At 43.8% G+C, this 26,049-nt stretch overlaps 1 protein-coding gene across 7 annotated transcripts in view; it reads right to left on the reverse strand.

Moving 5' to 3' along the window:
• LRRCC1 (leucine rich repeat and coiled-coil centrosomal protein 1) overlaps positions 1-26,049 on the reverse strand; it is a 254,094-nt gene that overhangs the window by 34,686 nt on the left and 193,359 nt on the right. For 4 of the 7 annotated variants that reach the window (XM_075826062.1, XM_075826061.1, XM_075826060.1 and 1 more), the window contains 5 exons: positions 19,966-20,049; positions 18,613-18,818; positions 6,291-6,356; positions 4,414-4,581; positions 1,491-1,663 (listed from right to left, as the gene is read on the reverse strand). In XM_075826062.1, the coding sequence (XP_075682177.1) occupies positions 1,491-1,663; positions 4,414-4,581; positions 6,291-6,356; positions 18,613-18,818; positions 19,966-20,024 (672 nt within the window). In that variant the 5' untranslated portion in view covers positions 20,025-20,049. Of the gene's footprint in view, positions 1-1,490; positions 1,664-4,413; positions 4,582-5,882; positions 6,012-6,290; positions 6,357-18,612; positions 18,819-19,965; positions 20,050-21,123; positions 21,207-26,049 lie in introns of those variants that run through there. The other 3 variants (XM_075826063.1, XM_075826058.1, XM_075826065.1) reach the window with 2 other exon arrangements.

Consider the following 26,049-nt stretch of genomic DNA (forward strand, 5'->3'; position numbering starts at 1 on the left):
TGCTTTTTCTTTGAGGGGCTTTCTGCCTCTTACCTCCCATTGAAATTAATGGGAGGCAGAAAAAACCGGCGGCACTCAATGGCCAAAAAAAACACGCAGGCAACAAATGTAATAAAAAACCGTAAAAGAAAATAAAAAGCTTCAAAAATGCTGGCAATCTGAAGCAGCGCTACACCTTCATTCTCTTTTTTTTTCCGCTTATCTCAAAATTCATGAAGGAACGTGTAAACTTATCCTTACATTTTTTTTTCATTATAATGCATTAGAATACCGATGTACTAGGAAAAAAATACAAAGAAGAGCAACTAAACTAATAAAGGGCATGGAGAATCTAAGTAATGAAGAAAGATTAAAAGAATTAAATCTATTTAGCCTTGAAAAGAGACGACTAAGGGGAGACGGGACATGATTAACTTATATAAATATATGAATGGCCCATACAAGAAATATAGTGGAACGTGTTCCATGTAAAACCCCCACCAAATACAAGGGGGTCACTCTCGATCTGGAGAAAAAAAAAGGTTCAACCTGCAGAGGCGACAAGTCTTCTTTACTGTGAATCTATGGAATAGTCACCACAGGAGCCGTCACAGCAGGGATAGTAGATGGCTTTAAAACAGGCTTAGATAATTTTGTAGAACGAAAAAAATATCAGCTGCTATGTCAATGTGTAGAAATTTTGTTTGAATGTTGATCCAGTCTGATTGCCAGTTGGGATCAGTGAAAGTAGTGAAATAAATTTTTCCTTTACCTTCCTCTGGATCAATAGGGGTAAAATAACATTGTATGGTTTAACCATATCCCTTCCTGTTCTATCAACCATTGGTTGAACTTGATGGACATGTGCCTTTTTTCAATCGTACTAAGGGTATGTGCACACGAGGTCATTACGTCCGTAATTGACGGACATATTTTGGCCGCAAGTACCGGACCGAACTCAGTGCAGGGAGCCGGGCTCCTAGCATCATAGTTATGTACGATGCTAGGAGTCCCTGCCTCTCTGCAGGACAACTGTCCCGTACTGTAATCATGTTTTCAGTACGGGACAGTAGTTCCACGGAGAGGCAGGGACTCCTAGCATCGTACATAACTATGATTCTAGGAGCCCGGCTCCCTGCACCGAGTTCGGTTCGGGACTTCCGCCCAAAATACGTCCGTCCATTATTCGGCCGACTCACCTAATGTGTATAGGAACTTTAACACTTATAAGAACATGCTATGTCCAGCTAAATCTCTACGTATGAATGTATGTGAGGTAGGCTCCCGTCTTCCTCCTCACATATTCTCTCTACAGCTCTGCTCTGTGTAATATGAGAACTTTCAAGCCTCAGTTGACATTGTCCAGAATCTCTGCACTCACTGAAAAATAGAGACAGTGCGATGGCCAGGTATAGCTGGCTACATTGTATACAAGAGGTTTTTTTATACTTTTGCATACGCTATTGATTTCTGGCCTTTAGGTCTGGAATGGTAGAACATAGAATAGTTACCTTTAGGTCTCGCTCTCCAGTGTCACTGTCACATGAGATCAGATATTCCAGGAACTCCAGATTAGGCAGATCTACTGAATCTATATCAAATCCAATAACAGATTCACCAGATCTACTTGTACCATCAAGAGCTTTTAACTGTGGCAAGTTTCCAAGAATCAAATCTCTGTATCCTAAACAGGAAATAACAGGTTCGTTATTGGAGCCAATAGGGATTTAACTAAACTTCGAAGTTAATTGGTAAAATAGTAAAGAGCGTTTTAATGAAAGCAAATGTCAAGTAGTGAAAGACAAAAATGATAAAACATATTTAATCTGGGCATCAAGACCCAGTGATAGGAGGTGGTCACTCCAATAGACCTCCATGGGCAGACCGTACATGATGAAATATTATTTAAAGGGTTTTTCCAGGAGTAAAGTAAGGTGACATGTCTGGTCTAGTCAATTATTTTGAAATGTCCTATGAGGACATGCGGAGGTAAAGAAGGGGTTTACTGAGGGGAACCACATTATGAAATATGAAAACAGGATAACCCTATTCATGGCTGAAAATATGCAGCAGCAATTGTGAATAGACAGAAGCCGCGAACAGCCACAAAATGCCTCTGCAGCGATCACTAAATGTAGCGTTGCATGCCGGCCATTCATTTGATTTGTAATGATGGACACAACAGGTCCGCCAGAAGGAAGCCGCTCTAATAGGGCATATGGACAGGGGTAGTCGTGAGGAGACAGCCTCTTTAGCCCCTTAACGCACCATGACGTGCTGGTTCATCATGATGCAGGGGTAGAAGTATGGAGGGGCTCACGCGCTCAGCCTGCTCCATGGCCAGTAACGGTGATCGCGCGCCATTAAACCACTTCGATGCTGTGGACAATAACGACCACGGCATTTAAGCGTTAGAAAGAGGAGGGCGGCAGCACATCACCCCCCTGCGACATGCTTGTGGGGGTGCCGATGGTTGTCATGGCAGCCTGGGGGCCTAATTAAGCCCCCAGGTCTTCCTTCTTTCTGCCTCTGTTAACCCCCGCCATCACATTAGTATTGCAGTGTATTGAACCAGCAATCTGACGATCGCTGTTTCAAGTTCCCTAGGGCGACTGATAAAAAGTGTAAATAAAAAGTGAAATAAAGTTTTCAGTAGTGAAGAGAAAATATTAAAAGTTAAAAAATAAACAAAATTGGGATCGTCGAGTCTGTAAAAGTCAGAACTATTCCAATATAACATTATTTACCTTGCATGGTTAGAGACTGTCACCAGTTTATTGATTCCCTATCTCCTAATTAATCTAATAATTGCTCTGCTGCTGATAACTACAGTGTGATTTGTTTTAAAATCATGGGAATATCCGGCGGACAACCCATACCAGTGATATCGTCTTACAGCGACCGTGACAAAGGCCGAGGTTCGGCCGAAACGTCTTACCAAGTCGCTTTCCACCTCAACTTTACCATCTTTTGTTGCAATAAAACTTAAATTTGTTTGCATCTGGATCTTTTGCGTACCTCTGTGAGTGCTGGGGTTGTATATTTTCAATATTGTGGGATTCTCGTCCCTACCTTACTAGCACCACGCCAATTGATTGAGGAGTGCATCCCAATATCTATTTTTGATAACTACAGTGTGATTTGTTTTAAAAAACATTATTTGCAAAGTTATGAGCATTTTTCTAAATATGTAGATGAGCTTTTATTAGACAAGTGGGAGGTAACAGCAGCGATTCTCCTGAGGTGGAGCCTCTGACGCTGTCCAATCAGCATGAAGCTGCTTCACACAGTGTGAGAGACATTCTAGAGAGAAGGGGGATCACTTCTAATAGCCATATCTTGGGCGGTGGACCACCTAGAACAGTGGTTCTGGTGACATATGAAAGACGAGAGTCTAATCTTTCAGACGACACCAGGATCGCAGGATCTAGCGGTGACCCAACTGGAGATATCGCCAGTTGAATACACAGGAATGGAAGCTATATACTATATGATCACGCTGTGTTGCTGGGCAGAGAAGGGGGAGAAGCTGTAAGCTGATTGGACAGCGTCATACAGAAAACATTACACCGCCCAGAGTGAAAAGAAAGTTACCTCCTACTTGCCAAGTATAGCCAAATTAGCATATTTAGAAAACTGCTCATATTTTTGCAAATCATAATTTAAAACAAATCACACTGTAGTTATCAGCAGCAAAGCATCTATTAGATTAGTTAGGAGATAGGGAATCAATAAACTGGTGACAGAATCCCTTTAACGAAGTGCTAAAAAACAATGTAATATAAAAAGTGATCAAAAAGTCGTATGTACCAAAAAGTTACCAATAAAAACTATAACTCATCCCGCAAAAAAAAAGAAGCACTCACAAAGATCAATGGCTTCCAGAACATGGCAACACAAATTTTTTTTTTTGTAAAAGTAGTAAAACATTAATAAAACTATATCAATTTGGTATTGTCGTAATCGCATTGACCAGCAGAATAAGGTTAATTTTTCATTTTTACCGCACTGTGAAAGACGTAAAAATGAACCGTCCCAAACAAATGGAGGATTTGCAGTTTTTCCAATTCCATGCCAGACAGAATTTTTTTTCAGTTTCCCAGAAACTAAAACTCCTACCGCAAAAAACAAGCCTTCACACCACTCCATTATGTGGTTAGGTTATGGCTCATGAAAGGCGGGGAGTGAAAAACAAATTAGTGGCTTGGACTTCAAGGGGTTAAAGTAAATGTTGTGTGTGTGTGTGTGTGTGTGTGTGTGTGTGTGTAATCATGGGGCGACAGAGGGAGCTCCAGTGCCTGCGCCATCACAGAGCCGTAACGGTAAATGCCAAACGTGACGCGAGTATAGCCTCAATCCTCTAGTAGCACCAATATTTGGTGAAAGCCTTGAGCATGGAAAATCACAATTAATATAAGTATTAGGTAACGTTACCTTCGGTATAGCAGACAGGGTTGCCTTTGCCATCCTGCTCTAATGTAAGGTGAACTAAAGAGTGCAACCCCATCATGCTGCGTAATACTTGGTCCATGCTGTTAATGCAGTTGCTATGGAGATACAGGGCGCTGAGGTTGTGATTCCGTCCACTAAGAGGAATTAATCCTGAAAAACAAGATGACACATGGGTAGAACAGTCAAAGGCTACAAGGTACAGGCAGTCAATGGAGTGAACCGTGAATTGTTCTATATATGTAAACGGACAATTCATTTGATTTGCCATGAAAAGAATTGTTACTTCTATAATCATCTTTGGTATTTTAGGGCCTCGGGTTCTCAACCTGTGCTTCTTGTACCCCAGCGAGTCCACGCTATATGGAGCAAGTGGTTTGTGGGCTGAATAGAAATCCTATGAGTCTGTACACCGCTCACCCGGCTTTCCAAGGAAAGACGATCAGAAACGAAGCGGCACAAAAGCTCACTCGAGCGCTTCTGCAGAAACGGTTTAGCGATTGGTAGGGTCTCAAAGCTCGGACCCCCACAAAACAAAACTTCTGACATGTCAAAAGTTTAAAAAAAATGGAGTTACCCTTTAACTGTCCTAATGGTAGTTTTGACATAGTCGTAGATTTAGGTTTCGGTCGCACAGACAGCCAAAGATGCACCCAATATATGAAGAGTTGTGCACATTTCTGCATTTTCTGCCAAAGTCAATTAGTTAAAGACTGGCTTCTGAAACACCGGATTTAATATCTCCCCTCCCCCACACACACTGTTTTAGTGTGACCACAGAGGGGCAGATATCTCACTGATTCAATCATGGCTGGTAGGACATCTTCAATATGAAATGGGAAGGAATGTGTATACTGCACTGATATTATAAAGTTCACAGACCCCTGGTTAACCTGGAGTTGATGCGTACAGTAGTGATGCGTGAAACATTTATACGCTGGACACGTCTCCTAAGACTTACCAACCGCCACATGCCAAAAAGGGTTACAACACTATGAGTGAAATTTGTTAAGCATTCTAATTTTGTGATTATTGTATTTTAACGCGGTCGCCAACAATTTTTTAAAACTGGGTGGGGCTTAGCCGAAGAGGGTGTGGCCACTCACAGCCAAACATTCACTATCATTTACGTCAGAAACGGAATCTATTGCAGCTCATAGCTGGCGTAGATTCGCCTTTCTGGTGCACGGACAGCCAGAGATGCACCTCATTTATGAAGAGGTCTGCGCCTCTTAACAAATCAGCAGCATTGATATCCAGTGCTCTTAAATATTGGTGAAAGCATTATGACATTTTTTCAATATTATAAACAACTGAGCAATCTTGCAGGTTTAAGGAAAAAAACAACTCACTGTTTAGTGATTTTTTTTCATATTGACCGTCCTGATGGTTGTGGTCCTGCCATTGTATTCATCATATATACCGATTGGCACTAAATGAAAGAACGGACTAACCTACAAGTGGAGCTTTTCTCATGACAGATTCCCTATAATGTAAATGAAGATCCCATTTCAAGTTGGCCTGTCAATGCCGATAGCTGGCACGCCAAGAACGGGCGCCAGAGGATATGAATTTCTGCATACACTTTCCTAGTCAGGATGCCTCGGATTTTATAGGCCAATAAACTGAAATGTTAATATGTTAAACAATTTGAAAAACAATCTGCAGTTCTCCAATGTGCACAAAGTGATATTATCATAAAGATGTTACTGTCACAATCCATTACACAAACGTAGAAGATGAAGCGATCGGCTGCATTACGATGTCTCGCTATAAATGTCTGGTCATTAATAAAACCTCTTCACTGGCAACGCAACGTCTAACCAGGGAAATGAGGAAACAGAGGTTACATATCCACTTACCACGGAGGTCATGTATGCGATTATACGAGAAGTTCACTTTCTTCAGATTTAATAACTTCTGCAGCCCTGAGAACAAAACACATCGTAACAATCACATTTAATAAGATCACAAGCAAATAATAAAAATATTAAAAAACGCTGCATAAAAACAGTCACAGTCACTAGAAAAAAAAAATTTGAATTACTGTGCATTTGACTAGACAAAAGACCTACAACCCGTCATTTCGTCTTGGTGACAACCAGCCCCTTTTTGGAGAAAATGAAAGAGGTGGTCAGTATTCGGACCCCATTCTAAAGGCATCAGTGATTTAGCGCTGTGTCCCCTTTTCGGTTTTCCCCTGTACATTGGCGATCACAGCCACCCGCTGTCCAGGGTACTGCAGCCGATCCCATTCATTTTAATAGAGAGGTGTTACAGTTCCCTGTGCAGCCAGTGGGCGGAGCATTACTGCGCAAGGAAAACAGTGAAGGGATCAATCTCAAGATCGGTGGGGATCCCGGCAGTCGGACACCCACAGATAGCAGAACGATGGCATAGCCAAGCAATATGCCATCACTTTGTGCGCAAGGAATAACCCTTTTTAAGCATATGGTCACCTTGTAACACCATTTTAGAGGTTACATAGAATTAATCTACATAAAAGCTAACTAAAGCAATGTGTTTACAAAGTCATTCATCGTACTGATCCGGAGTTACAGCTTGTATTATCTGTTACCCAGAGCTGAATTCTGCAGGCCTCAGAGCAGAAATCTCTCAGTATTTCTGACTGGCTCAATGTCTGCACTTAGCCTGTGCTGGAGATTTGCATTCTGGGATTTGTAGTCTTTACACAAGGAACTGCACAGCAATCTGATGTAGGGAAAAAGAAACCGCACCACTGGATTAGAAAAGCTCAGCTGTTAACATATGAACATGCATATCCCTGTCTGTTTCCAATAGCAACCAGCAGAGTTATGAATGCAGCGCTTGACTATATTAACGGCTGTAACTTAAAGGGAACCGATCACCAGTATTTCACCTATAAAACCGGCAATACCTGGTGGAAGTGGGTGAAAAAAATCATTTTTATGGAACCTATAATTATTTTCTAAGTAGCTTTAGTATTCAATTTTTTTGTGTTCCTGTGCCGTATGCTAATGAGCTTAAGAGAGTCATATCTTCGTTTATAAATAGACATATCTTCATTCCTCAAGCTTCTCTGAGTTAACCCCGTCTCCTTACTTTTGATTGACAGCTCCTCGCCTCCCTCCAGCACACACGAAATCCCGCACTTGTGCATCGATGTCCTGTTCTGGTGTGTGCGCACAATAAGACACCATAGCGGCGCATGCGCGGTAACTAGATTTGAGGCCTGGACGAAGCAGGGAAGAGTATCGGACCATACATGACGGGCGCATGCACGGTATCTCAATAGCAATGAACTTTTGACAGCAGCGGCCAGCAAGGGGTGAGGAGAGTGCAATAGGTGACATGCTGGTGACAGGTTCCCTTTAAGGATCGTCACAATATATTATTTTGATAGGCGAGCATACTGTTTAATGTTAGAGAACCCATTTGCAGCAACTAAATAGCTTGTCATTGCTCCACTGTAAAACAGGGCAAGGGTTGGGTCACCAAATATGGCCACTACCGTGGTGATCACAAAACTTCCCTGAATATATTCTGCCAACAGTTATATCTGTAGTGTTTAAAGACAACCTGTCAGCTCTCCTGACATGCCTGTTTTAGTAAATACTTGTATTACCCATCAAATAAAGAATTCTGAAACATTTTTTCTAAGAACTCTGTGTTGTGCCGTTCCTCTGTTATTCCTCTTGGAAATCTCTGAATAAACTGACATCTGGGTATTACCATTCCCCATGTCAAAGGAGCGTGTCCCTACCCAGTCCAATTAGTGCTGACACCGTCAGGCTGTGTAGGGACAAACCATATTGACAAGGGGAATGGTAACATCAAGTTGTCAATTTATTTATACATTTCCAGGATGAATTACAGATGCAGCATTGCTATATTATAGGGAATATTTTTTATTTTTTTTTACTAAAAACAGACATTTCAGGACATTTGTATTGGCCTTTCTGGCAGAGCCTCATTTTTCATATCTGACGTGTCACTTTATGTGGTAAGAACTTTGTAATGCTTTTACTTATCCAAGCGACGCTTAGAATGTTTTTTTTTCTTGACACATTGTACTTTATGTTAGTGGTGAATTTTGGTTGTTACATTCCGTGTTTTTTTGTGAAAAACACCAAAATTTATCAAAAAGTTTGAATAAAAATATATTTTTTGCAGATGGAGTATTGATTTATAATTCATTTTTTCTCTGCAACAAAGCAGGTGTTAACAGAGAATCGCACTCAATATTTGTTACCCTGATTCTGTAGTTTTTCGAGATATCCCATATGTGGCCATAGTCTGTTACTTGACTGAAACACAGGCCTCAGAAATGAAGGAGTACCTTCTAGATTTTGGGGCCGCCTTTTTTTAGGAGGTTTTCTTGGGACTGCTATAGTTTAGAGGCCTTGAGGTGCCAAAACATAGGAAACCCCCCTCCCCCAAAGACCCCTTTTTGAGAATTGCAATCCCCAAGGAATGAACTTAGATGTGATTGATAACAGGTGGATCCTGCGTGACCCGCTGTCACCAAAGCCGTCACACTTGTTGAACTGACGGATTCGGGTTTCAGTGCAAAATACAGCTGCTATGTATCCAGGAACTCAAAAAGTACAGGCCGCTTTTTAGGCCCCGCCTAGGCTTCTGTAGATGACATTGAAACCACTGCATAGCAACCATCAGCACCCCATGATCGCGTTGTAGGGGTGGCAATGGGGTTTTAACGTCTTTAATGCCATGATCGCTATTGACCGTGGCATCAAAGAGGTTAAAAAGCCAGAATCAGTGCTAGCTTCGATCTCAGCCATTACAGCAGAGTGTCAGTGTAGTATACAGCTGGTAGTTTTTTTTGTTTGTTTTTTGGGGGGGGGGGGGGGGGTGTTATGGATATAAGCAATTTAGTAGTCTTGTTTAATATTTCTATATGTAAATAAAGAATACAGCTTTCCCTTCTACAAGGGGCTGTTCACATCTGTGTTGGAGGCTCCGTTAGGCAGAGATCTGGCAGAAATGACCAGAAACAATAGTGTAACATGCTGCGCTATTGTTTCCGGTAAAACCACGGACAGCCCGACTGAAAGCCAACAGAACCCATTAAAGTCAATGGGCTCCGTCGGGCGCCAGCGATGTCAGTGTTGCAGCGGAACCATTGCGTCGGGCATTCCCTCCTTCTGCCCCTTTGACGGAGCAGAACAACGGAAAGCCCCGATGCAGATGTGAACATAGCCCAAGATGAATCTTTATAAGCAGACATGTACGGTTTTATATGCAGAGTATGGGGTTTTCAGAGCCCCGATCACACACAGCCGGAAAAACTCGCAGATTGTAGGGCACGCTCCAGATTTTTAGGTTTCATGCATGTTCTATGTATAGAATATTTGTGCAAGATATTGCCGCAAATCCACAGCAAAACACTTTTTAACAGTTCCACCATGTGTGTTATTTTAAAGCACTGTAAGGTAACTATAGAGATATGGCTTCTAGAATACAAAGCAGTTGGCAAATTTCAAAGGAACAGGTCGAGGACTGATTGTATGGCTTTTTCACCAAAATGATTATACTTTTTACGGCATTCTGTCAAAAAAGGAACAAAAGAAGTGGTTTAAAATAATAATAATCTTCGTCTCGCCAGATTCTTAAACATATAATTCAATGTCAGTGGAACAGGTCACAATTTCTGAGGTACACGGCACTAAAATATTACTGTTCAGGAATGGCCAATCGTCAGAAAAGACACAGGATTTTAGTGCTGTAAAGACATTTATTATTTTGTAACATGAAATAATCATATATTCTTACGCTGTTCCTCCTTCAGAAAGAGTACATAAAGGAACGCTTCCCCCAACCGCACAAAAGTTTTCTATTTATGAAGGTAACATCTTATTTTACATATAGTGAGACTGAGACCACCTCCAGAGATTGTGCTGATGACTAATATTAGACGTCAGCGCGCACTCCTCTATGGAGAAGGCGGGCACAGGCTGGCGAGCGCATTCATTAGTGTCTGCCTGCCCACTCCACTCTGAAGCACCGGGTCTCTGTGAACCAGCGCTTTACTAGGTAAGTATGTATTTTCAGCATGTACAATTGTGTTCTACATACTACATGGCGTCAAACAAAAGTCCAGTCCAAGGGTCTGGAGATCCGGTCTAACAATTTTGTGTTAGGCAGATATACAGTACTGTGCAAAAGTTTTAGGCAGTTGTGGAAAAATGCTACGTTTTACGTTTTTTTTTTTTATTAACAAAATACAAAGTGAACGAACAAAAGAGAAATCTAAATATCCAATATTTGGTGTGACCACTCTTTGCCTTCAAAACAGCATCAATTCTTCTTGGTACACTTACACAAAGTCATGGATTTTATACGATTATAGTCAGGTTTAGGATGAGCCATTTAGACCAAAGAGACGATAATGATCATCATTTTTATATGTAGGTTGAAACACAGTCAAACTGTAACAGAAACATCTGGGGCTGCATTTCAGCAAATGGAGTTGGGGATTTGGTCAGGATTAACGGTGTCTTCAATGCTGAGAAATACAGGCAGATACTTATTCATCATGCAATACCATCAGGGAGGCGCCCGATTGGCTCCAGATTTCTTCTGCAGCAGGACAATGACCCCAAACATACAGCCAATGTCATTAAGAACTATCTAAAGAAGAACAAGGAGCCCTTTAAGTGATGATATGGCCCCAACAGAGTCCTGAGCTCAGCATCATGGAGTCTGTGTGGGACTAAATGAAGAGACAAAGGATTTGAGCAACCCTACACCCAGATAGGATATGTGGTTAGTTCTCCAAGATGTTTGGAACAACCTCCCTGCCAAGTTCCTTCAAAAACTGTGTGAAAGGGTACCTAGAAGAACTGATGCTGTTTTGAAAGCAAAGGGTGGTCACACCAAATATTGATTTGATTTGGATTTCTCTTCAGTTCATTCAGTTTGTGTTTTGTTAATTGATAAAAAAAACAAAACATTAACACTTCTATTTTTTCTTTTCAACAAATTTTATTGAACAGTTTTACATTTAGGTAAAAGGCATATATCAAAAACAGATAAAAATAAAATTAAAATTAAATATAAACCATTTCACTCAGTGAATTATAATGTTGTTATAAAAACAAGATGACAAACATTCGTGAATGTAATGACAGTAAATGCAGGATCAATATATGAAAAGGAAACATCCTATAAAACAAGAAACAGAGAAGGGGGGATAGAAGGGTTGGGAAGAATATAGCGGAAAGCTGGGATTGGTAAGGGGGGAGAAGCCGGTCAGAACTCTAGAATGAAAAGAAAAGTCACTGGACTTAATAAGCAGTGATCATAGTGGCAGGTAAGTGAGGGTATGCGTAGCTAATCCAGGGCAACCAGAGCGACTCAAAACCGGCAACCCTATCTAGTAAGATTCCTGTAAGTTTTTCGTTCACAAACATCTGGTCCATTCTAGTTTTAACCCCTGCAAAAGTTACTGTACGTTTTTTCCAAGAGTGGGCTATAGTTATTTTTGCAGCCAAAAGGATATAAGAGAATAACCGAAATTGTGCGTTCGTGAGCTCTGGGGGCTTGTGATGGAGAAGGCCTATCTTCGGATCTCTTCTTATAATAATGCCAAACAAACTTTGGGCGAGACCAAATACCCTACTCCAGAATCGGATGAGCTTAGGACAAGACCACCAAATATGGAGCAGGTCACCGGGAGAGTGGCAACCACGAAAGCAAGAGGCGGGGTAGGTGGGAAAGGCACGTGCAAGTCGGCTAGGAACCAAATACCACCTCATCATGACTTTATAAGCCGATTCTAAAATATTTGTGTTAATGGAGCAGTGTGATACTATACTCCAGATATTATGCCATTCTGCTGGTTCGAGCGTCACCCCCAAATCCCGGTGCCATCTATCCACATATGTGTGGGGAACAGGTGTGGGGTTGTTAAGGAGCCATTTATATAAGACTGATATAATCCCTTTAGTGTTAGGGTTGTTTTCGCAGATTCGCTCGAACTGTGAGTAAGAGTCTGAAGCAGTCTTGTTGTGGAGAAGGGAAGTAATCCAATTCTTAAGTTGTAGATATCGGAACACTTCGCCGTTGGGGATCTGCTGAGAGGTCTGAAGCTCACAGAACGAGAGAATCCGGGAATGGGTGGGCGTTAGGAGATGATGGACTCTGAGTATACCACTAGACCACCACCATTTAAAGGCTTGGTAATTGTCTGCACCTGGGGAGAACAAGGGATTATGCCACAGGGAAAGGAGGGGAAGATGCGGCGAGATCAATCTGCTAGAATATTTAACTGAGTCCCATACCGATAAAATGTGCATGAGTGGGGGGGATAGGTGAGAGGAGCGAAAAGAGGGAGGTAACCAGGGCACTGATTGGATCGGGGTTGGCGACATCTCCGGAATATCCAGGTACACCCATAGAGGCATATTTGCAGAAGCATGCAATTTAGTTAAGGATGCTATCATAGCTGCATGATAATATTTGGAGACATACGGAACCCCCAGTCCCCCATCTGCCTTTGGTGAACAGAGGGTGGTCCTGGATATTCTAGGGCGTGCCCCCTTCCAAATAAAAGATGAGATCCGGTTCTGGATGAGGCGCAGAATGTGTGCTGGGACTTTGATTGGCAGGGTTTGAAACAAATAAAGAAGCTTTGGAAGAATGGTCATTTTGACTGCAGAAATACGGCCTATCCAAGATAAATAGGTAGATTGCCAGGATGTCATCAAGGATGATATTGAGCGAATAAGGGAGGGGTAGTTAGCGGTATACAGCTGCTCATAGGAAGGAGTCAAATGGATACCCAGGTAGTTCAATGAGTGTCCGGCCCACTGGAAGGGGAAATGGCTTCGTAGTGAATGCAGAGTTTGTTGTGATAGATTAACATTTAAAGCAATAGATTTTGCGGGGTTTATAGTAAGTCCAGAAATAGCAGCGAAATCTGATAGAGTTTGCATTAAGTTAGGAAGGGAAATAAGGGGTTGGGAGAGCATGAGTAGCATATCATCTGCAAAGAGGGACAATTTATGTTGCACTCCCCCTAACTCCAGTCCCCTAATGTTCTGATTCTGGCGAATCAGCATGGCTAGGGGTTCAAGTGCTAGGATAAATAGAATAGGGGATAGAGGGCATCCTTGTCTGGTGCCCCGTTCAATAGGAAAAGAAGCAGACTGGTAGCCCGCGTAACAGACTTTAGCCGTAGGGTTGGAGTAGAGGGCGTGCACCCATGACATAAAGTGGCTACCAAAACCCCACTTCCCCAAGGCGAAATCCATGTAAGACCAAGATACTGTATCGAAGGCTTTTTGAATGTCGAGCGAGAGAAGCATTGACGCCACATTTCTCTTGCGTGCTAGGTGAACCAGGGATATTACTCTCTTGGTACAGTCGCTTGTCTGCCTTCCAGGGACAAAGCCTGCTTGGTCTCCATGTATAATCCCGTCAAGGAAGCGGTTTACTCTACCCGCCAGGATTTTAGCTAAAATTTTTATGTCAGTGTTCAGGAGGGATATTGGCCTGTAATTGGTAATTTGAAGAGCATCCTTTTGAGGTTTGGGGATCATTGCAATATGGGCTGTCAGGGTTGGTGTCCGAAGGGTTGTGCCAGTTCTGATAGTGTTAAAGAGTTGGGTTAAATATGGGCTTAGGAGCGGGGAAAGTTTTTTGTAGTATAATGGGGAGAAACCGTCTGGGCCAGGAGATTTGGAGGGTTTTAATTCCTTGATAGCTGCCTGAACTTCCGTCTCAGATATCTCAGCTTCCAATGCTTCGAGATTAGAGGAGGTAATATCTGGAAAAACCAAATTAGCTAACAAGCCTTCAGCCTTCAAGGGATCAAAAGATGGGGGGGATGAGTATAATTTGGAAAGGAAAGTTTGAAATTGGGAAACAATCTTATTAGGGTCTGCTGTTATTGTGCCGGAGGCTGTCCGCAATCTAATTGGTTCTTTTGGCGCAACGGGAACTCGCAGCTGACGTGCTAAAAGTTTACCCGGTTTATTGCTTTGCGAGTAGTAACGCTGTTTGGACCATCGTAGCTTACGTTCAGCCTGTTCCGTCAATAAAAGGTCAAGCTCTAATCTGGTAGCCTCAACCGACGCTTTATTAGCAAGCGAAGGCGTCTGTTTCCAAGCATTTTCTTTTTGTTCTAATATTCGGTATAAATCTGTTATCTTCTTTTCTCTGTTTTTTTTTTTAATTGACCCCAACCTAATGAGAGTCCCCCGCAAGGTGGCTTTATGTGCTTCCCATAGTATGACCGGCGATGACGTGGAACCTACATTTAAGTTAAAGTATTCCTTAACCGCTACTTCAATCTGTGCAAATGAGTCTTTGGATGTCAAAAGGGAGTCGTTTAGTCGCCAATTAAAGGAAAGCCCCCGTGGGATCAGAGAAGAGAAGGAGACCTCAACCGGGTTGTGGTCAGACCAGGGTGTGCTAAGTATCTTTGCGGCGGAGCATAGTGGTAATGAACGCTGAGACGTGAATATGTGATCAATGCGACTAAAAGAGGAGTGGGGGTTGGAGTGAAAAGTAAAATCTTTTGTATTGGGATGTAATTCCCTCCACAGGTCATGTAGATCATGAGCCTGTAGCAGGTCACTAAACATAGACGAGGAAGTTTGAGGTGTGGATGATGTCGGGGTCGGGGATTTATCTATAGATGGATTGATTACCAGGTTTGAGTCGCCCATGACCACTAGCAAGCCCTTTCGATTGGCCTCTATCTGTTTAAATAAGTGAGAAAAGAACTCTGTTTGAAACTCATTTGGTCCGTAATATCCCACTAGAGTCACCTCTACATCAAATAGAGTACCGACAAGAATCACATATCGACCAGTAGGATCAAGAATTTCCTTGTTACAAAGAAAAGGGAGATTCTTTCTGAAGGCAATAACTACCCCACGTCGCTTTTCATGGGCATAAGCACCATGAAAAACAGGAAAGTGTGCACTGAGATGTTGTGGTTTGGAGGCGACAGAGAACCTGGTTTCCTGGAGGCAGACAATGTCCGCATGACAGGCTTTGTAGAAATGAAATGCCTTCGATCGTTTATGTGGCGAATTGAAGCCTTGAACATTATGAGAGATTATTTTCAGGGCAGAAGTAGCCATATGTATGATCTAATGATTTTATAATGAGTTCTGACCGGCAGGGGGAAAGGGAAAGAAGGGCTGGAAAGAGAGGGGAGGGAGAAACAGAATAGGTAAAAAGGGGTGTAGAGACAAATATGCATTTGAAAATGTAAAGAGAGAATTTTGTCCGAAAATCGGCCGAAAAGGGTGGACAGTAGCACAGGGGGTACTACTGATAGAGTCCGGGTTCGCCAACACCTGGGCACAAAGGTGTGGTAACGGCAATCTGTTGAGGTGAACCTAAACACCATGTTATGACAGAAAGGGGAGAACAAACAAGGAAGTATGGATCAGGGGGAGAGAACATTAATTTCCAGAACATTCTGCCCCAAGTAAGATGGCGGACCAGGCACGCCAAGTCGCGTTCAATCATATAACCAAAGTTAAACATAGCCATCAATCAAGGCACTCAAATATAGCCCGCCACACCACGTTGCCCGCCGCGGGACCGGGTGACAGGCAGGCTGCACCACCGCCAGGAAACATGCCCTCGTTCCGGTCAGCATAAGGCAGGACCGGGTCAACCTGGCATACAGGACTAAGAAATGGCAGTTGCTTAAAACAGTAACAATCACATGAAATTATTTTGCCGATCAACCTCCTGCAGGCCATACACACAGTGCCGCCTAAAAGCAAGGCAAAGTATGTCTAGCCGGCAGGACAGCAAAACGACAACCACATTAATAAAAAAAAAAAAAAAAAAAGAAAGAATGGTTAGTGCCAAGTTAATAAACATTGCATCTAGTTAAACAGCAAACTTATTCCAGATACAGCAAAACATGGCCTCCACAACCGCCCGCCTCTCAGAAAATAGATCAGTCCCCGCTGCAAGAGAACCAATATACAGGGTGGAAACATGCTAAAAATACTCATCCATCAGTCGGGGTCATCTCGGATATCATAAACGGTTCCAGATCTTCCAGGTGGTCTGCGGGGGGGAACCTTGTTCCAAATAGGACGTAGCGGCGGCCCATCACGACGTTCCTGAGAAAGTTGACTTGATCGGGTGGCGTCTGTCGGCAAAAGCTGTAGGGTGACCAAAATTTGCCGAAGCTCATCCGCCGAGCTGGCCGAATAATACTTGTTGGCCAGAGAGAATTGGAGCTTGAAAGGATATCCCCATCGATATTTGATATGACGACTTTGTAGAACAGTCAGTAGGTTTCTCATATTTCGCCTTTTCTGTATAGTTATCGGAGAAAGATCCGCAAATATTTGGTACTCGTGGCCCTGAAACTTTAGGGATGATGTGGCTCTGGCCTTCTGAGACAGGGTTTCTTTGGTGGCATAGTAAGTGAGTTTCACCACTATGTCTCGTGGCTTGCCATCTTGTCGCTTAGGGCCGAGCGACCTATGGACCCGGTCCATCTCCAGCCTATCCACCGGGAGATCCGGTGCCAGCTCTTGGAATAGGGCTGTAATGGAGGAGTTAAGGTCCTCGTATGTCTCGGGCAGACCTCTTATCCGGAGATTCCCCCGTCGTGCACGGTTCTCGAAGTCCTCTAGACGTAGCAACACTTCTATTTTTTAAAGCATTCTTACTTCAGCATTTTTCCACAATTGCCTAAAACTTTTGCACAGTACTATATAGCTAGTAAATATGCACACATTCCAATATAGTACTCCAACATAACATAATGAGCAGGTGTCATGAAATGTGCTAGTCTTCAACGCATAGCCAGACTTTTCCTTTCGAATGAGCAAAGGGAACTATCACAGTCACACAAAAGGATCTTCCAATATGCTTTAAAATCGGTGTGTGACATTACACTTAAACTCTAACTTCAGGCACATTAACCCCCACAGATCTGATCTTCTGAAATGTCAATAAATCAATCTTAGGCCTTAGAATTTTTGACAAGCAGAAAAAAATCTTTGAGGCAGATTTTTAATTGACGGCGTCGGATGCTTTTATTTATACGTTTTTAGCAGCGTTTTTCATAGCCGTTGAATCCAATACAAAAAATGTGGGCATAAACTCCGCAAAAATTGCTCAAAACGAGCGATGCAGGTAATTTTTGCCTCCCAATGATTTCAATGGTAGGTCAGAGGCAGAAACCGCTCGGAGAGAAAAGCATGCCGCTTCTTTCCTTTTGGATCCACTTCTGGCTTTGGTTAAAAAAACTAAGCCAACAACTGCCACAAAAAAACGCATCAAAACGGTGTGTGATCCTGGCCTTAAATAGTAACTACACCTTCATTAAACTTTTGATACATAATAGAGACATATCAAAAGTTTGGATTGGCGGGGGTCCGAGTGCCGAGACCCACACCGGTGCTGAAACGAAGAAGTGGTCAGTGAGCGCTTTACTCCTTTGGCTGTGATCAGCGCTCATTGGCAGGCTGGAGACGGCTCACATAGACGTTCCATGTAAGCCGTCTTCAGCTTGACAGGGAGCGCTGATCACAGCCAAAGGAGTAAAGCGCTCACTGACCACTTCTTCGTTTCAGCACCGGTGGGGTCTCGGCACTCGGACCGCCAACAATCAAAACATTTGATATGTCTCTATAACATATCAAAAGTTTAGTTACTCATTAAGGAGTAAAAGATATTATAGTATCATAGTATTCCTTTCATGTCACAGAGGCAAACCTACAATTTAAACAGTATTAGGGCTTATTCAGACAAACGTGTAATACGTCCGTGCTACGCTCGGGATTTTCACGCGCCTCGCACGGACCTGTTACTCTATGGGGCCGTTCAGACTGTCAGTGATTTTCATGCAGCGCGTGTCCGCTGCGTAAAACTCACGACATGTCCTATCTTTGGCCGTTTTTCGCGCATCACACACCCATTGAAGTCAATGGGTGCGTGAAAATCACGCCCAGCACTTCTGCAGCAGTAAAAACTATGACTGAAAACAGAAAAGCACCACGTGCTACAAACATACAAACAGAGTGTCATCATGATGGCGGCTGCGGGAAAATCACACAGCCGCGCATCATACGCTGCTGCCACACGGAGCTGTTATGGACCTTTTGCGCTCGCAAAACACCGCGTTTTTTGCGCGCGCAAAACGCACACGCTCGTGTAAATCCGGCCTTACAAACATTGCATTTTCCTAACCTTCTATTGCGGTGAGTCGGTTACAGGACAGGTTCAAGCTCTGCAGACTTATTAGAGAGTCCAGTCCTTCAATTCTGGAGATAAGGTTGGATGACAGGTCCAGATGCTGTAAACTGTGCAGGTATGCGAGCCCTTCAATCCTGGAGATCTGATTGCAGTGCAAATTAACGGACAGGAGCCGCGCGTTCAAGGCAACGTCCAGCAAACTACGTGAATATAAAAGGGAGACCAGCAAACAATAAGTATCTTCAGTATAACACAATGCAAACTAAGGCCCCATGCACACGAACGCAAAAATCATCCGTAATTGCAGATCGCAATCACGGTCCGCAATTACGGACCCATTCACTTCTATTGTCCACGGACACCTTCCCGTTTATTTATGGGAAGGTGTCCGGGCCATAAAAGTGTATTGCAAAAGATAGGACATGTCTGTTCCTTTGCTTTTCACGGACTATGCTCCCATACTTTATGTGGGAGCACGAAACGCAAATGCGGGTGGCTATCTGCGGCCGTGATTAGAAGCACGGCCATGTGAATGGGGCCTTAGAGTTATGCAAAAGAGGCAACAATATACAGCGGTATTGTAAACATTTTTTAAAGGGGGCACGCTACAGATGTTCTGACTTGCTACGGTGTTAAAGGGGCATTAAAGGATTACCAAACTTTTAAAAAACGTTTCACATGTCATAGTGACATGTCAGAAGTTTTGATCGGTGGTGGTCCGATCACTTAGACCCCCACCAATCGCTAAAACGAAGCAGAAGCGCTCAGATGAGCACTGTGCCGCTTCGGAGCGAGTGGTGTACAGACAGACTCATAGACTTTCTATTTAGCCCGTACACCAATCCGAGGAAAGGCGATCAGAAACGAAGCGCACGGCACTCACACGAGCGCTTCTGTCGCTTTGTTTTAGCGATCGGTTAGGGTCTCAGTACGCAGACGCCCACCGATCAAGTCATTATGACATGTCAAAAGTTTTATAATAGTTTAGTTACCCTTTATACTGGTGTTAATTTACTTCAATGGAAAGTGCCCATGTATGCACAGCTACTTCTCCACTCACGGTCAAGACAAGCATCGGCTCATTCTCACCATCAGTGGAGGCCCCTGGAGCTGGACCGCTAGTGATCACACATACACAGTATTATACATCATAAAAGTATTATTTTTTTTTTATACAACCCCCCTCTAATAAATTGCTAGATCGGGGGTTAATCGACATCTATGCGAATTAGTCTTGCACGAGACCTGTCACTTTTCATGTAATTGGGCAAAAAGCCGGGCATGTCCTGTAACGCCAGGTAGCGGGAACCATCTTTAGGTGTTGGGGTGCAGGCTCGGAGATCTTACCTTGTGATCTGTTTATCCATTAAGCTCAGCTCCTTGCTATTATGAACCCAGTCTGCCATCTTTATTCGCAGAAGTGGCCAGATCCTAAATACAAAGCATTTCATTAATATAGGAATAGGTGTGACATGGCAGCACTGGCCGGAGGAGCAGCAGGCAGATCCTGGGTACATTTATGGGTTAATGCTGGGAAATTACTTTTAGGCCTTATTTACATGAGCGTGTGCGTTTTGCGCACGCAAAAAACGCTGAATTTTGCGTGCGCAAAAGGCACTTAACAGCTGCGTGTGTCATCAGTGTATGATGCGCGGCTGCATGATTTTCACGCAGCCGCCATCATTATGTGGTGCTTTTCTGTTTACATTCAGAGTTTGACAGCTGTTGCGCGCATCACGCAGTTCGCACGGAAGTGCTTCCGTGCGGCATGTGTGGTTGTCACGCACCCACTGACTTCAATGGGTGCGTGATGCGCGAACAGCGCACAAAGATAGGACATGTCGTGAGTTTTTTCAGCGCACTCACACTGAGCAAAACTCACGGACTGTCTGCACGGCACCATAGACTAATATAGGTGCATACGACACGCGTGAAAAGCATGTGCGTCGCACGCACGTATATCACGCTCGTGTAAACAAGGCCTTAGAGCAGTTGCGTACGGTTTTAGGATTGTATAATGTACTTGGTTGCCAATCCCCTGATGACAGCAGACACAGGGGGTCTCAGAACTTGGAAAACCCCTTTAAATAAAGCATTATGGGTAAACGCCAGGGTAAATCTGTGCTGCTTTGTATGATGGGGGTCATTCTCTATCGCGTCACTGTAGCCCGATTGCTGCATGCATCAACGCCCCAGGGAGTCATATTTTATTAGTATTATACATTTATATATATTCTGTATATTTGGAGGAACACCAACAAAAGTAACTCTTCAATGTATAGAAGCTGCAACATTGTTGCAGTACAAATAGGGAAAGAAGAGCAGTTCATGTTTATACTGAGGCACTACAAGTCCCAGCACAACCTGTCAGGATACACATGTATAGCTATAGTAGCTGGAGACTGACGCTTTGTCTTATGCTCATATACGCAATAGCGTGCCGTACTGCTGCCATAGTGTGAATTATAGCTGGTGGATAACGCAGAGACATCACATCATACTCACCCGGGCGGGCACAGGACTGACTCGTCCCGCTGTGTGAAGGCGGCACGTTATACAAACCGGAAGCTGTTAGCGGCATAGCAACCATACGCTTCTACCGTATAGTCCCGCCCACCTCCAGGCTTACAGCCAATCAACGCGGCGCCGGAACAGCGCAGTTGTTTGTTTATGAAATGTGGTGTGTATAAAAAGTGAGGCGGGCGGGTGACTGCGGTATGTGGATGGGAGAGGGTGACTCGGCGAACGGCCTACCGAAGAGACAAAAAGCATATGGCGCATGTGGACGTGTCAGTCTAAACAAGAAAAAAAAATTCTACAGTGTACTGCAAACGTGATAATACAGAAAACCTATAAATTTATCTGGCCATTAACTTGACTTGTTAGGTGAATAGATATAACAAATTATTTCGCCCATTGTATTCAATGGTCAGCAAAGCGTGTGGCGCAATTCAAATCGGGCAAACGTGTTCTCACCTCCAGTAACTACAGTTAACCTCAATGTGGCATTTCCCCCAGGTCTGGTTGTGGAGTGTTTGGAGAGACTGTACCTAAGACCATGGGCGTCACACACAGCCCCCCCTTATAGATAGAGCCCCCTGTATACAGTGCTATACAGCCCCGCCTGTAGACAGTGTCGCACCCCACTTGTAGATAGTGCCATAAAGCCCCCCTGTATATAGCGCCATACAGCTCCCCCTCTATATAGTGCCACACAGCCCCCTCCCTTGTGCCACTCAGCCACCGCTTAGTAGATGGTGTCACACACAGACCCCTGTAGATAAGGCCACAGCCCTCCCCCTTGTAAATGGTCCCATATAGCCCCCCCTAGTAGATAGTGCCACACATCCCCCCTTAGTAGTGCCACATAGCCCCTTGTATATAGTGCCACACAGCTCCCCGTGTGTATAGTTCCGCACAGCCCCCCCCCCCCAAGTAGTACAAGGCAATTGCGCACCCGAGAAAGTTGTATCAGCCAAGGGGATGTCAATCAAACATGGAACGGTGGGATTGGAGGCAGGACTATGTGACTCTTCAGGATAGCGGCACCGACTCAAGACCATTTAATTAGTAATTAGCATATAGTGTGCGCTGATTTAAAAATAGATTTTATAGATTTTGCTGCATCTGAAAAAAACATACATTAGGAAATATTGTCAGGTAATGTATTACCGCATGGTGGTGGTTCAAGGGGTTAAAACTACCAGACAGATTCCCATGAAATATGCACTACCGTTCAAACGTTTGGGGTCACCCAGACAATTTTGTGTTTTCCATGAAAACTCACTTATATTTATCAAATGAGTTGCACAATAACTAGAAAATATAGTCAAGACATTGACAAGGTTAGAAATAAAGATTTTTATTTGAAATAATCATTTTCTCCTTCAAACTTTGCTTTCGTCAAAGAATGCTCCATTTGCAGCAATTCCAGCATTGCAGACCTTTGGCATTCTAGCTGTTAATTTGCTGAGGTAATCGGGAGAAATTTCACCCCATGCTTCCAGAAGCCCCTCCCACAAGTTGGATTGGCTTGATGGGCACTTCTTGCGTACCATACGGTCAAGCTGCTCCCACAACAGCTCTATGGGGTTGAGATCTGGTGACTGCGCTGGCCACTCCATTACAGATAGAATACCAGCTGCCTGCTTCTTCCCTAAATAGTTCTTGCATCATTTGGAGGTGTGCTTTGGGTCATTGTCCTGTTGTAGGATGAAATTGGCTCCAATCAAGCGCTGTCCACAGGGTATGGCATGGCGTTGCAAAATGGAGTGATAGCCTTCCTTATTCAAAATCCCTTTTACCTTGTACAAATCTCCCACTTTACCAGCACCAAAGCAACCCCAGACCATCACATTACCTCCACCATGCTTGACAGATGGCGTCAGGCACTGTTCCAGCATCTTTTCAGTTGTTCTGCATCTCACAAATGTTCTTCTGTGTGATCCAAACACCTCAAACTTCGATTCATTTGTCCATAACACTTTTTTCCAATCTTCCTCTGTCCAATGTCTGTGTGCTTTTGCCTATATTAATCTTTTCCTTTTATTAGCCAGTCTCAGATATGGCTTTTTCTTTGCCACTCTGCCCTGAAGGCCAGAATCCCGGAGTCGCCTCTTCACTGTAGACGTTGACACTGGCGTTTTGCGGGTACTATTTAATGAAGCTGCCAATTGAGGACCTGTGAGGTGTCTATTTCTCAAACTAGAGACTCTAATGTACTTGTCTTGTTGCTCAGTTGTGCAGCAGGGCCTCCCACTTCTCTTTCTACTCCGGATAGAGCCTGTTTGTGCTGTCCTCTGAAGGGAGTAGTACACACCGTTGTAGGAAATCTTCAGTTTCTTGGCAATTTCTCGCATGGAATAGCCTTCATTTCTAAGAACAAGAATAGACTGTTGAGTTTCACATGAAAGCTCTCTTTTTCTAGCCATTTTGAGAGTTTAATCGAACCCACAAATGTAATGCTCCAGATTCTCAACTAGCTCAAAGGAAGGTCAGTTTTATAGCTCCTCTAAACAGCAAAACTGTTTACAGCGGTGCTAACATAATTGCACAAGGGTTTTCAAGTGTTTTCTAATCATCCATTAGCCTTCTAACACAGTTAGCAAACACAATGTACCATTAGAACACTGGAGTGATGGTTGCTGGAAATGGGCCTCTATACACCTATGTAGATAGTGCATTAAAAACCAGACGTTTGCAGCTAGAATAGTCATTTAGCACATTAACAATGTATAGAGTGTATTTCTGATTAATTTAATGTTATCTTCATTGAAAAAACCTGTGCTTTTCTTGCAAAAATAAGGAAATTTCTAAGTGACCCTAAACTTTTGAACGGTAGTATATATATATATATATATATATATATAGACACGCACATACTGGAACATATACGCTATACATACATAGAGGCACATATTTAGACATATGGGCAAATATACATACATTATATATACATACACACACACACACACACACACACACACACACACACACACACGAGGCATGTATACACACATAATGGGTCTTATACAAATACATATAGGTAAATATATGGACATACAGGCCCAAATATACCCACGCAGGCACATATATACACAGAACAGATAGTTACCTGCAGTCCTATGTAACACCACAGATAACAGTGATAACTCTCTGAGTACGGATAATGTAGTAGATATTACCTGCAGTACTATGTAACACCAGAGTTAACACAGTTCTAACTCTCTGAGTATAGATAATGTAGTAGTGTTACCTGCAGTCCTATGTAACACCACAGATAACACAGTGATAACTCTCTGAGTACAGATAATGTAGTTGTAATGACCGGGGGTAGGGAAACGGACAAGTGAGCCCTAATCTACCCGCCACTCTGTCCCTGCCTACTTGCAACGACCCGCCCTAGGCGACGGGGTACAACTGGGCGGCGGTCCCTGCACTCAGTAAGTGCACGGCAAACACGACAAACATACAAGGGAATACAAGCAAGGGAAAGGGGCAGTTGCCCACGGCAACACCGTGAGCAACCAGAGTGGTGAACGAGCCGAGTTAAGCCAGGAGTGTGCGAGGTACCAAACGAAGAGCAGAAGAGTAGTCAGTAAGCCAGGGTCTGTATGGAGCAGGAACAAAATAGAAGGAGCTGTAGCTGGGCCAGGAAACCACACGAAAAAGAATAACAAGCAAGGAGGAACAGGAAATGCAGGTATAAATAGACAGAGGGCGGGAGCTAGCTGAGTCTGGCCAGGCTGCGATAGGCTCTCCCACTCCTAAGCCTGCCAGCCTGAGTGGTGGAAGCTGGAGTCAGTCTCAGGGATGTAGATTCAGGTGCTGACTGATTAATTAAGGGAGTTAACCCCGAAGCTGTGCCTGGCAGATCCTTTACAGTACCCCCCCTTTTATGAGGGGCCACCGGTCCCTTTCTAAGTGGACCTGGCTTACTGGGGAAACGCAGGTGGAACCTCCTGACCAATACCCCAGCGTGAACATCCCGGGCGGGTACCCAAGTCCTCTCCTCGGGCCCGTAACCTCTCCAATGGACCAGGTACTGGAGGGAGCCTTGGACCATCTTGCTGTCCACAATCCTGGCCACCTCGAATTCCACCCCCTCAGGGGTGAGGACGGGAACAGGAGGTCTCCTCGAGGGAGCCAAGGACGGGGAGCAGCGTTTAAGGAGGGAGGCATGAAACACGTCGTGTATACGAAAAGACGGGGGTAACTCCAGCCGGAAGGAGACAGGATTGAGGACCTCAATGACCTTATATGGCCCAATAAACCGGGGAGCAAATTTCTTGGACGGAACCTTGAGACGCAAGTTCCTAGACGACAACCACACCAGATCCCCGACCATAAACAGGGGGTTAGCAGAACGTTTTCTATCAGCCTGAGTTTATTGTACGCTCTGGGACGCCTCTAGGTTCTTCTGAACCTGGGCCCAGACTGTGCACAGTTCCCGATGAACGACCTCTACCTCGGGATTGTTGGAACTACCAGGTGAAACGGAGGAGAACCGTGGATTAAACCCAAAATTACAGAAAAAGGGAGAGACCCCTGACGAGTTACTGACCCGGTTATTAAGGGAAAATTCGGCGAGGGGAATGAATGAGACCCAATCATATTGACAGTCAGAGACAAAACACCTTAAGTATTGTTCTAGAGATTGATTAGTCCTCTCCGTTTGACCATTGGTTTCAGGATGGAAGGCAGAGGAGAAGGACAGATCAATCCCCAACTTCATACAGAAGGCTCTCCAAAACAATGAAACAAATTGTACCCCTCTGTCCGAAACAATATTGACAGGGACCCCATGGAGACGCAGGATGTGTTTGACAAACAAGGTAGCCAACGTCTTGGCGTTGGGTAGTTTCTTGAGGGGCACAAAGTGGCACATCTTACTGAAGCGGTCTACCACCACCCACACCACCGACTTGCCTT

This window comes from Rhinoderma darwinii, chromosome 5 (genome assembly GCF_050947455.1).
Source record: "Rhinoderma darwinii isolate aRhiDar2 chromosome 5, aRhiDar2.hap1, whole genome shotgun sequence".
NCBI classification, from domain to species: Eukaryota; Metazoa; Chordata; class Amphibia; order Anura; family Rhinodermatidae; genus Rhinoderma; species Rhinoderma darwinii.